We start from the raw sequence: 13661 nt of genomic DNA, 5'->3' as shown, positions 1-13661 counted from the left end.
TATATGTGTGTGTGTGTGTGTGTGTGTGTGTGTGGGGCTTGCCCCTGCAGAAAGTGTTTTTTTCATCCTTTGCGGATCAGTGTTTACATTTTTGATGAGTACGAGTTGTTCATTGTAGGATTGACTTGCTCACATTTTGATGGAAGACTAAGTTTCCATATGTACATAGTTAGATGTATGGTTTTGATATTGTGATAGGTATTATGATTGCATTAATTACATTATCATAATTTCTTTAGACTGGATAAGACTTTCAGAAAGTTTTCCAGATGTGGACATTAATTCCCACCTCAGGATGCCAACAATGTGTGTGTTGTTTGCTCAGAATACCTAAAGGTTAAATATTCTCTATTTGTAAGCGGTTTGGTCAATGATCTCTTGCAAACAGAAAGAGTAAACTCATTATTTGATCCCTTGAAGGTGAAAGGCTGAGGTACCAGGAATACATTTTTTTCCCGGTGGTTCATCTACTTCGTGTTTTTTTTTTTTTTTTTTTGTTAAGCTAAGTTTGTTTTATTTGGCCATTATTAAAGGCCATTTCCACATTGACACAGCATAAGCTCCAGAGATAAAGAAAGCCAGAAAAGGAGAGAAACAAGGAGTCAAAAAGTCAAATGACCAGGGACCTTTGTCTTCTCCAAAAACTGACCAGAAGTGAGTGTAGAACCATGCAGCCCAACTAAAACCAGAAAACCACACAAGGCTGCCCAGTTTGAACATTCCCAGATGATACTTGAGCCTTGTATTGATTTCTCCAAAATTGCTTGTGTGGGTTCCTCCAAAATTTGCTGCGAAGAAATCTTCTCCTAAAGTACTGAGACAGACATCTTCAGTTCTGGAGACAATAAGCATGATGGGTAAGTGTCCCACAAAACTGAGTAGTGAATACTTTTTAAAAGTGAGAATTGGCTCACCTCTTGTGTTCCAAACCTCCATTTACCTTATCTATAAAATCTTTCCATTCTTTCAGAAGCATATCAAAAGTGACTAGTAACCTATGATAAGGGCCTTCTTGAAGATGCAGATGGAAATGGGTATCATTCCACACCCCTCTGCCAAGAGTGGTTTGTGTTGGCCCTCATTCAACTCTTGGATTTTTGGAGCCAGCAACTCACCTGGATCTTGTCATATTGGCACTGATACCTATTCAGGTGTAAATACTGATGATTATGCATCTGATGCACTTGACTCCAGCCCCTTCAGCTTCAAGTGTATTTTGGACCCACACATTTGTCATAAACAGTGCTGACTACAACTCATTTTGAACCATTCTTAGTGCTGGGGCCTTTTTTGTTCAAGCTGGTTATTCCAATCTCCACCTTAAGGCTGTCTGAGTTCATGGTGCTGGTGCTTCCTTCCTCATCTTCACCCATGTTGGCTTTGGCAGGGGATGAGTGAGTGCTAAGGAGTGGCCCCTCAGTGCCAATAGACTCTGGGTCTGCTTTTGAGGTTATGGAGAAGATGATAGCCTCTTCTCCCTGAAGGCTATCAAGAGGACTTCCTTCAGTGTTGGCCCTACCACAGAATGCCCATCCACTGGTGCTTCCAGCTATTCAACAAGGCTCTACAGAAGACATCAAGCTGCAAATCATTGATAACTCTCATTGCCCCATACTGGTCTATGCAGATTTGTTTTCCTCTTTTAAGGTCCAATTGGCTTCTAGATGGACAACCAGATCTTCTGTCTCATCCCTCTGGCCAGTCACACCTGGACCTTCACAAGCTCAAGTTGACCACATGGTTTCTTCAATTCACCTAATGGACAGGCATACTTCTCTTTCAAAGGATGTAATCCACATTTTGTCTCCTTCTCAGAAGCAGTCTAAACAAAAGGTTTAGAAGAGCAAATGGAAATTTTAAAATATATGGGCTTTCAGTTACAGGTTTGATCCATATTTTGTTTCTAACACAGATATTCTACAATTTCTATCTTCCCTACTTGAATCAGGTTACAATTACTTCACTGTCAAAGTACAATCGTCTGCCATTTCCAGCCATCACTCAGGATATCAGAAGACTGCTCTGGATACTCACAAGCTGTACAAGGACTTCCTCAAAGATGTGTTCTTTCTTCTTCCTCCCATTAAGAGCCTTGATCTTCCCTGGGATTTAAATCTAGTCCCAGAAGCTCATACTATGCCCCCATTCAAACCAGCATCATATGCTGACCTGAAGTACTTATCACCGAAACCAATTTTCTGGTGGTTCTTAATTCATACATAAAAAAAAATCTGAACTACATGACTTGTCTGCTACTGCACCACATTTGATCATAAATAAGGACGGGTTTCCTTAATAATCCATTGTTTATTCCTAAAGTGGCTTCTGACAAGATTTACTCAGTTCATTAATCTACTAGTATTCTTTCCAAAGTATGCCAAGAAGAATATCTCCTACACAATTTAGATGTTCACAGACAACTCTGATTTTATTTACACACATCCAAGATTTTCAGAAAATAAATAAACAAACAATAAGCTGTTTTTATCATTTGCTCCTAACAGACTGGGCTCAAAAGTTTCCAAGTAAACCTTGTCTAGATGGCTAACTACTTAATTTCCTTTGTCTGTTCTGTGGACAGCATGATGCTCTACCTTTGAAAACCTAATGCTCATTCAACAAGGTGTATGGCAACTTCCACAGCCTTTTTCAGGAATTTTTTCATTCCTGGCATTTGTGCTATAGCTACTTGGTCTACACTACTCTGATTCTCCAAGGTATCCTGTTGTGATTCCACCCTACAACTCTGTTCTTGTGATTCTGTCCCACTGTCGGATCAGATGGACTGATGAAATAACATACAGAAGTTACGTACATTCCATAACAATGGATTCTTTTCATTAAAGTCTGTGTAATACTTCTCTCCCTCCATCTAACATCTAAACTGTCACACATGTTTTAGTCTTTGAATTTAATTGCTGTCCTTTCTAGTACATGTAGTCACTAGGAGGCAACTACAACTGAAGAGGAAGGCTCACAGGAGACTATGAGAAAGTTATACTCTGATTAAGGACGTAGGTTAGACTCAGAACATTGTTCAGGAGTTTTGGTTAAAAAGTAACTTGTATCACTGAGCTAGGAGAAGTGGTAGAGAGGCATTCACCTTGGTGGAACCATTAAGATATCCCTTGCTTTACAAGTTGCAGAGGTGTAGATGGTCAATGGGATACGTAGTTAGTGACAGAATGTAGATATGAATAGGTTACTACCCCTACTCTTTTCAGTACAGTCCATTAGATTTCTCTACCTGATCTGCCACCAAATGATGATGAGATTTCACTTCAATGTTTTATACTTTGAACAAAATATGATAATGTTCTAGCTCTGAGCTCGCACATCAGAGTAAAGGAAATAATTGACTTTGCAGCAAAATCAACCATATCCTTTATCTTGAGGGTATGTGACCTCTATCAAGAAAGCTGGAGTCGGCATCCCTGTTACTGGAAAAAAAATAGCATTGACTGTGTGAACTTTTGTTGACAATGTGATGTTTTTGCTGATTAAAACCTTATCCAGATATGTCATAGCTCTCCTTCCAAAAAGCAAGCAACTTTTAAATTCATGGCTGCAATCACCATCTGCAGAGATCTTTCAGCCCAAGAAAATCTGTCACTGCATCCACTGTTCCTCATCTTTTTTCAAAGAACTGATAGGACTATTTCACATAATTTGTTTTGTTGATGTTGAGCAACATACCAGCTTTTGAACTTTCTACAAGTGTTAATTTATTAAAGGTCAAACTCAAGATTTTGTGAGACTTGATAAGCATGAAGAACAAGTGGCAGGGGTTGTATTAAAGGCACCCAATACTTTAGAATGTGTCACTGCTGAGGGGGTATTTGGGACTCAAAAGTTCCACAAGTTTCTTCTGAACCTCTTGGCACTATTATGTCTATGAAATGTAGGAACTACTTTATATGATGAACACCAGGCTTATTGAAGCTGAGCATATCAACCACACCATCCCACTGTCCTATATGACTGACACAAGATATGTAAGAATACTGTTTTAAAGCAAGAATCCCATTCTCTATCTTGATATGCTATGATATTACATTAAATCAGAAAAAAAGGAATAGCTTTTCTTCAAGTTGGTATGAACTTGAGGGAAGTAAGTTTACAGATCATAGGTCGAATGGCAGTGTTACCAAAACAAAAAAAACATATGCATCGAGACTGTGATGTTGTACCAGAAAGTGACAGGATGATGCTGTAGTAAGATATGGGCAGTACACTAAAGAACCATAAGGCAAAATAGATGCAAAATATATTGCTACAAAATGGGACTGAGCAAAAATAACGTAAGACTGGAAATGCACATTCAAACGGACAACAAAAATGATTGCATCACTTGACATGCTTACCCACTTGGATCCATATTTGCCTCTTAGATTGTCATATGATGACTCACTTCATGACACTTATGGTGTTTCACTTTACCAGCTGTAGGATAGTACAGTTTCAGGACCATTGACCAGCGCTTAACATAACTATATACATATATATATAGTAAATGACTTAGTGTGGTCTGGTGAGTAAAGAAATTTAACAAGTACCTCTATGAAAGAATGCTAGGGCTGGAAGCACTCACCCATTTCTGTCTGACATATTTGGTCAGAAAAGGGGTGTGTCCATGATGACTTCTGATAAATTACATTGGTAATCCTCATCCCTAGAGGGATATTCATGTGATACTGAATATAAGGAAATAAAGCAACACAGTGAAGCTGAAGTTCTCCCAGCACTGAGATAGGAAAAGCCAGGGGAACTGCCAACTAAGGATCTTGAAGGTAGCTCTGTTGGCACAGATGGATAATGACCTAGCTAGGACTCAGGGGACTAGAACTGACTAGTAATTAGGTTGCCTGTTGCAGCTAGCAGGTGGAGGAGAGGAATGATGAGGCTTAGGGGAGGAGTATGTGCTCTTGTGTGCAGATGCTAAGATAGAATTCCTGGAGGAGACTCTGAGATCACACACAGGTTCTTGTCTACAGCGTGGGCAGAATAAATTGATCATGTCATACAGAGACTTGGTGCAAATCATAAAAGCCCATGCACATCAGAAAAGTGCATATTAAGTTAACATCAGTGAGTAATCAGCATGTTTCTTGTACTAGAGTTGTACAAATGCTACTAAAAATGTCTCTCTGTAAAACTGTTCACCATTTATTGGTGTCAGTGGCTTAACATGTGGCACATGCACCTTTGGTACTACAGTATCAGATAACTATGGGTTTATTCCCACCCTAGATGTTAGGATTCAGTTTCCCAATATTGACACTGCAATGCAACATTAGGGCATGCTGCACTCCTGAGTGTGCAATCCTTCAGATGAGGTGATAAACAATCCACCTGAGTTGGTGGTAACTCAGGTGGATGTAAAAGATCATATGGTATGTATCAAAGAGAGTAGGGATAGTTCCTAAGAGTCCTCACCAAATTTCCACTAGTCAGTGTGACTACCAATTCAATTCTCTCTTGAAAAGAGACCTCTGGCCTTGTGAGCCTAACCATGTCAACAAAGGAAAATAAATAAATTAAATTTACATGACAACTTGTCTGCCTAGCTCAGCTACACTGAGAAGCTGCATCCCTGTAGCACTTCTTACCTGGTAGGTAAGAGGTACAATGAGGTCACATGATCTGCTCTTTGTTAATAGTGCGAACTGAGTTTTTCATGTCTCTCTTATTCTGACTCTTCAGGCCTTTTCAAATCTTTGAATTTCAGTGAGTTTTGAAAATAACACAAAAGATGCCATCCACTTGCATAGTATGACCAGGAATGTGTGAGCTGTGGTACACCTGTACAACAGGTTCTGGTTATTTGTCACCTAAACTGCATATGAGAGGAGAGGAGGACCTGGCTTTGCATCAGTTGTACTACATTTGTACAGGTGGTAATGGATTTGTGTCAGCTGTATTGTGTATGTATAGGAAGCCATGGTTTTATGCCACTTGTACTGCACCTGTAGGTCCCTCTCTCATAGGTGGTAATGCTGTGCAGGAGAACATGACTTTGCAATGGGAGTACTTAATTTGCACAGGAGGCTATGGCTTTGCATTGGGAGTACTGTATTTGTACAAGAGGCTATGGCTTTGCATTGGGAGTACTTCATTTGTACAGGAGGCTACGGCTTTGCATTGGGAGCACTGCATTTGTACAGGAGGCTATGGCTTTGCATTGGGAGCACTGCATTTGTACAGGAGGCTATGGCTTTGTATTGGGAGTACTGCATTTGTACATGAGGGTATTGGGAGTACTGCATTTGTACAGGAGGCTATGGCTTTGCTTTGAGAGTACTGCATTTGTACAAGAGGCTATAGCTTTGCTTTGGGGAGTACTGCATTTGTACAAGAGGCTATGGCTTTGCATTGGGAGTACTGAATTTGTACAGGAGGCTATGGCTTTGCATTGGGAGTACTGCAATTGTACAGGAGGCTATGGATTTGCATTGGGAGAACTTCATTTGCACAGGAGGCTATGGCTTTACATTGGGAGTATTGTGTTTGTACAGGAGACTATGGCTTTGTAATGCCTGAATAATCACTGTTTAACAGGACCCAGCCTTTTGTCTAAACCAGAGTAGCAGACATCTCTACAGAAGGGCATTGCTCTGTGTTGCTTGTACAGCAGCTGCATATGAGGACATGGTTTTATGTCTGTACAAGAAGACCTTACTCAGTTTTGATTGTAACACATCTGTACAAAAGAGCCATGTTCTGTTTTGGTTGTTTTGTATCTTGTAGGAGAGCATCCCTTTACCCTGACTAAACTGAATTTGTACAGGCGGATGTGCTTGTGTGATGGTTGCATTAGAACTGTAATCATTACCCAGCCTCTGTGGAGGCGTAACTTGCATCTATAAGTGGCTTGTGTTGGCTGCACTGCATGGAAGACAATCTGCCTTTGTGATTGGTGTGTGACAGCTGTACTATTGGACAAAGCTTTCTGTTTGCAATGAATGGTCTGGGTTTGTGTCAGATGCACCACATCTGTATAGGAGGACATAGCTTTGTCTTGGCTACAGTACTGTCTTCTGAAACAAAATAGCTTCTGGTACAGCTTCCTGTCTAATCACTAAATAATGGAATGACGTTATACCCCTCTACCATGAGGGGCTTTTGAATAAAACAAGTGTGGTTACATATACAACTAGAATCTAAAGCTAGAACCGGGGCTTTTATTTTTTGCAGCTGCATTTAATGAATATATGTTATTCTTTGCAGCTGCATTTAATGAATATATGTTAACTGAACTACAGTTAAGCTTAATATACTTTAAGTTATTGAATTATTTACTATACAACTTTAAAATTCACTCATGCTGGTTAGATGTACTTTTTTTGCATTCAGAGGTATCTCAAGAATTATTCACTATTTTACTACTTATTTAATAACCGATATGATGCACTGATTCTCAAGGACACATTTTGGCCACTGCTCAGAGGAAATAATAGCATACAAAGCACAGCAAGTACATAGAAAGTACACATAAAAGACATACCAGCTGAAAACAACATAACAAATATTACACTGACATAAAGCCTCAAACTTTTAACTTTTTCTTCCTGAAGTTAAAGTAAGGGACATCAAACAGGTATTGTTCCGTGTATAGTGTAACAATTAAAACACTATATGGAGTACCTCTAACTTCAAAACATTGTAAAAGTTTAATAATTGCTAGATGCACTTGTTATTTTCACACTGCTTGCTCAAGAATCTTGTACTGAACACACACACTTCACACAACTCAGAATCACCAGGAACAAAACGGTGAAAAATTAAGTCTTACCTTTGGCCCTGAAACACCTGGAGGCCCCTGTGTAAAAATAATAATAGCTTAAATGAAGGTTACACTGATAAAAAAAGAAGTCTGATTAATACTGCTGTCGGTCTTATTACTGCCAGCATTAGTTCACATGCAGAAATATCAATTTAACTTTACAAGTAGAGTGAATAAAAAAGAGTGATATATGCTACTTTTGTTCATAAACTATAATAAAATACAGTACTATTAAAAATAACCATAAATTAACCACTACTGGACAGTTAAATGTAGCATGAACCAATTTCCTTATAACGTAAACTAAATGAACTAGTGCCTTGGCTTACCCCTTCAAGGTATGAAACAATAAATAGACACAGCAATCTTTAAATAACATCATCAATTCAAAAACAATTAATCAAATGCATCTAGTAAATACTGCCAAAATTCATTTATTTAGATTACATACAAATTAAATATGTTAAATAAACAAATACATTCTTATATATTTCTAATAAAATATACACAAGTATAAATATTCAAAATTAAATTAAAAACGAAAATAAATATTTATTATGGAGTAATAAGAAGTAAGCTCAGGTGCTACTTTGTTTTGTTTTGTCTGAGGAATAAATTATTCCAAGCTTCATTTAACTGGCCAATAGCATCTAATTTAATGAATGAACGTAGGCAGCTCACGAAACATTTAGTCACTTAAGACAATAACATACAAGTCATCTCAAGGGAGTACACTTTAAATGCATTATTAAGGTAGGAACACACATTACAAAGGAACTTGTAGAGACAAAAGGGTTTGATGAACTGAATACACTATGCGGATGCTCAATAAAATCTGCTACTGTACATGGACTGACTGTTGAACACAGATGTTCTAACCAGAAACAAATAGCTGATAAAAGTTTCCATCTGATGGCTCTGTAGAGATGCCAGTACATTTATGATGAATTTGATTTTTACATTCTTTCTTGCAGTTGATACCTGTAAATAAACCAATAAAACTAAAAACAGTTCACGGTGTTTGAGCAGCAAATAGCAAACACATTGCTTCAACAGTACATATAGTACAGAAATTGTCTTCTGAATAGACTCACTGTAATCCAAGGCTGAATCTTAAATTAGGTCCAACGTAATAGCCACAAAAAAGACACTAGCTGTTGTTACATTCCCATGCAAATGGCATATGTTATAAATCCACCAGTGAATGATCCAAAGTCCATTAAAACAGGACTTTATTATTAACATCAACAAAAAGTAAAATAAAGTAAAACACGAGAGCAGGTTTAGCGCTTTCATCCTAACAAAACATTTGGACTTCTTCAGAGTCTATTTAGAAGACAATTTCTGTATTATATGTACTGTTGAAGCAATTTGTTTGCTATCTGCTGCTCAAACACCGTGAACTGTTTTTAGTTTTATTGGTTTATTTTTTGTTTTCACGGAAGTTCTTCTGATACCTGTAAATGACAGATCATCCTAACACTATAGCACCATGCACTCCTATGGACCATTTCCTGAATATATTGTTTTATTTTCAGTAACTGTAATTGCAATGAATGGCTAACATTCCCATTTTCAAATCATGGATATTATTTTTAATTTTTCAATTAAAAGCTTTTCTCCAAACTCTGGGAAAAGACATGCTTGTTATGCACCTCTGACATCAAAAAGGTGCATAGCAAGTTTTGTTATACATGGCTTGCAGAGCTCTTATGCTCTAGTCCTACACTAGAGCAAGTATTTTGGCAACCGTAGAACAGTAGGAAGCTAAGCCAGCTTAGAAAGTTGTAAATCACTTCATGCTGCCACAAAAAAGGTATGCTGAAGTGCAGTTTTTAAAGTTGTTGTTCCGTTAGTGATGCATTTAGTTTCTCAATGCTGTGTAAGTAGTAGTACTAAAGTATTTCATGGTTTTCAAAGTCAAAATATTTTTTTCATATTGTTTTTATGGAAACTAGAAATACATCGGAGCAGCTGAAGCTCCATGTACTACAAAGAATTATGATAAGGTTTCAACAGTCATAATCAGCTAGTTAGATGTTCTCAACTTGGATATCAAGATTCCCCTCCTGAACTTCACTGCACTTCTTTCTCTTGGTGAATTTCCTTTTTGTTTGTTACCCTTCTGCTTTATTCTTTCTGGCTTACCCCAATGCTCCCAAATGCATTGCCAGGTCTACCAACCTCTCCTTCTGCCCCTGGATTATCTCCATTCTAAGGCTGGAGCTGGAATGGAACCTAAGGGTGTCCTGAGGAGTCATGCTACTGACTGCTTCCACTGGGGGATTTTTTTCCTTTATGACCTACCCCTTTGTTTCCACCTCCTTGTGTTCACCTATTTTATGTCTGAGGAATACTCCTCCTCTACAGACCATGCCTCCCTGAAGGAAACCCCTAGATGAATGCTCTGCACCCCGGACTGGAGGATGGACATACCCCTCCTTACATGCCAGTGCCTCAGATGTGCCCAAGCCACTAATTGAATGAGGGTTGCCTAGGTCATTGTTAGGGCATTATCCCTCTGTGCCATGGCACAAGCCCCTCTCAATGATTTTTTTAACATTCATGTCTCTAATAGGTAATAAGTTTATGATCAGAGACCCAGTCGTAATCTTGTACAAATTACAATTTACACTGTTAATTTAGCAGTAAGAAGCTAAGACAGATGGAGTGATCAGTGGATGGACAGAATGATGAATCACTGCTTAATAAACACTTGACCATTTTGCATTATATTCCATAGCTGAACAAATTCCCATGTCCCGAAGCACAGAAATATAATGTTTAATCAACTTTTTCAGTTATTTTTTCAAAATGTAACTTGGTATTTTTCCAGTTTACTAACCCAATAATTTCAGTTTTGTTTGTACTTTTGTGCCTACGTGACAGCTGTAATTTGCATGTGGTACAGCATAGTTTTTTATTAATTTGAAAAAAAACTCAAGCACTTATTAATCCGTTATACTGCAATATATTCCAAATTAACAATTTATTCCCACTAGCCTATTTTTAAACTTTACCTACAATTCACTGATTTTTCTGCAGCATGGAAAACTGCTTTGAGGTTATACACAACTCTCTGATGATGTGGGACTTTGGTGTCTACATATTCGTATGACTATCAAGCTATAGGTAATTTATACTCCTAAATCAATGTTGCTTTCTTTAAAATTATTACGCAATACAAATAACACTTGGATTATTTCATAATGATTATTAACCTAAGGAAAACAATATACGAGCAAAACTCTATACACTTTTTGCATGTAGCTCTAGGTTAAGCAAAATGTGTGACAATCAGTCACAGTTTAAAATATCTGTCTTTGCTGTTCTGCAACTGTGTATTGCCTCAAATCATAACACCCTATCAAACTTCATCTTCTCTTCCAAAGAAAATTTTCATCTTGTTTGGTATTTAAGTGCATTTTTCTTTGTATGCTTACAGATCTGTACAGAAATCCTGTAGTTAATTTCTTTTTTTATTTTCTTTTGTTTAACCAGTTTCTTACTTCTGAACATCTTTCTTTATAATGATAAGACAGTCTTGGTTCAGATTAATTTTTTTCATGAATTGCCACTGAAAGATTAAAAATAAATTTAGTTTCACAATCTACGGATTGCGGCTAAGGCTTATCTTCTCCTTTCATCTGCTTCTGTTAGGAGTCGCCACAGCGGATCATTGGTCCGCAGAACTAGTGGCAGTAGAGTTTTACGGTGTTGAGTTGTCAGCTTGGTGCCCAATCTTCCTCAGAAGGCGCACACACACACACACACACACACACACACACACACAAACAGACACACACACACCTACGCCCAATTTAGTGTGCCCAATCCACCTGCAGCATGTCTTGGAAATGTGGGAGAAAAACTGAACACCCAGAGGAAACCCACATGAACACAGGGAGGATATGCAGACACCACACAGAAAGCACCCCAGCTGAGAATTGAAACAGAGAACCTCTTTCTGTGAGGTGACAATGACAACTGCTGCAGCACTGTGCCAAATTGTAGCTAAGGCTTATAATTCATGTAATGTATTTTGTAAGGGACCTGTATTAACTAGGTGTCAGTGAATACTATTTGGTATTACTTCAATTATTTTTTAAATATTTTGGGGGATTCTTTTTCTTGTGTGTGCCTTTCCCACCTCCACCCCCCCAAATTAAGCACACATCTGCAAGGAAATGCTAATTTTTTTCCTATGTGTAATCTTGTCCTTTTTTCTCCAGAGGAAGTTCATAATTTGATAATGTATTTCTTGATCAGTTAGCTGTGGCAAATCATTAATTTAGTGGCTTACTTTGCGGTAGCATTGTCGCCTCACAGTAAGAGGCTGTCTGGTTCGATTCTCAGCTAGAGCGTCTTCTGCGTGGAGGCATGCGTGAATGGGCATACCTTTGCTGAAGGTTGTGCGTCAGGGCTGGTAACTCAGCACGTAAAAATCAACTACCAATCATTAGCGGACCGGAGTTCCGTTGTGGCGACCCCTAACTGGGAAAAGCCGAAAGACACAAACAAACTTAGAACACTGGTTAGATGTATTTGTTATCACTTCAGAACCTTTTTTAGTCATCTGAAGGTGCTGAAAAATCAAAAAACATTGACTGCAACAAGTTCAGATTTGATAACTTGTTTTCTGTAATATAATCAAACTGTAATGGACTCTACTTTTGTATGCTTTCTTTTCATTTTGTACAACAGCAGATTTTTTTTTGCTCCCCCCATGGAATGTTGCACCATTCCTCTACTACTACAATGAAAATGGCCCCTTCATTCTGGATGGAAAGGGGCACAGGTATTCACAGGCTAGATGAAAATCCTACAGTCCATCCATTCCTGCCTGGAAATCTTGATCAGTCCTCCATTCCCTGGTGAGTGTCACACGGTAGAGAGCAGGCCAGCTTGCTGGTCCGAGGGGACAGCCCCACCACACTCAGTCACTTCTTTGAGCTCTATCATTGCTGCTTCTAAATAGGAATTGTGCCTCTGCATGCTGAATTCCCCTTGGTTCTTGCTGTGAATGCACCACGGGGTGACTTCAGCAGGCTCAAACTCCACTAGTAACACTTATTGCTCCAGCTAGATGTCACCATTGTAACGAGCCAGAGTCTGGTCATTCCTGTTCACCTTGGCCAGCTTCTGCAGATCCCCAAGTTGCTATTTTAACTTGGGTTGTCTGCAGTGTAGTTAGGACTTTATCCCTCTGTGCAATGGAGCTGACGCAAAGACTGCAGATTTTATTCATTTAAGCTTACTATCAGTGTTGTAATTCAAACTCCTAATAAACATGAAGTCAGTATATTTGGTTTATCTTCCTCAAATAATTTCAATTATTTAACTCTAATCCTCCTATTTTTTTATACTAGTATATGATACAGTTCCTGTTATTTTATTTTGATGGTTAGTTATCTCGAATACAGTTGCCTGTATATCTTTTAATGTGTATGTGTCTGAGGTTGCTCTGTTGCCTTGTGCTGACTATTGTGTTTAATGTTTAACACATCAGGGTATATATTTTACCTTTTTCCAGTTCAATATACAGTACATAATCATGACCATTACTTTCAAGGGCTTATGTTTTTTTTCTCTCCAACTAAATGCCCATCCAAGTTATTTTTTTGGTATCATTTTATTGCCCAGTAAGTGAAGTCGTCCAGAGATGTTTCTTAGAAAAGAGCTGAGAGGAAAACAATGTAAAATATGAGTGTGTATTATATTCTAGCAGTTGGTAATATAGGAAGGCAGTCACACACTAAGTAGTAGAATAAAACATTCATATTAGTGGAAGTTAGTGGAAGTGTCTAGAAATAACAGACTGTATGTGGAAACAACTATGACACCATAGCTTGAGACTATTTAAGCAGTACAGTGGCAG

The 13661-nt window shown here is 38.3% G+C and overlaps 1 protein-coding gene across 1 annotated transcript in view; it reads right to left on the bottom strand.

Annotated features, from left to right (window-relative positions):
- LOC122788738 (collagen alpha-1(XIII) chain-like) overlaps positions 1 to 13661 on the bottom strand; it is a 239364-nt gene that overhangs the window by 43310 nt on the left and 182393 nt on the right. Inside the window, exon 14 of the mRNA XM_044055631.1 lies at positions 7793 to 7819. Coding sequence (XP_043911566.1) covers positions 7793 to 7819 — 27 coding nt within the window. The remainder of the gene's footprint in view (positions 1 to 7792; positions 7820 to 13661) is intronic.

Source organism: Protopterus annectens, chromosome 14.part0 (genome assembly GCF_019279795.1).
Source record: "Protopterus annectens isolate FY-2018-M chromosome 14.part0, PAN1.0, whole genome shotgun sequence".
Classification (NCBI taxonomy): Eukaryota; Metazoa; Chordata; order Ceratodontiformes; family Protopteridae; genus Protopterus; species Protopterus annectens.
Note: the sequence above shows the minus strand (reverse complement) of the source record. Positions and strands in the feature narration are given on the sequence as shown.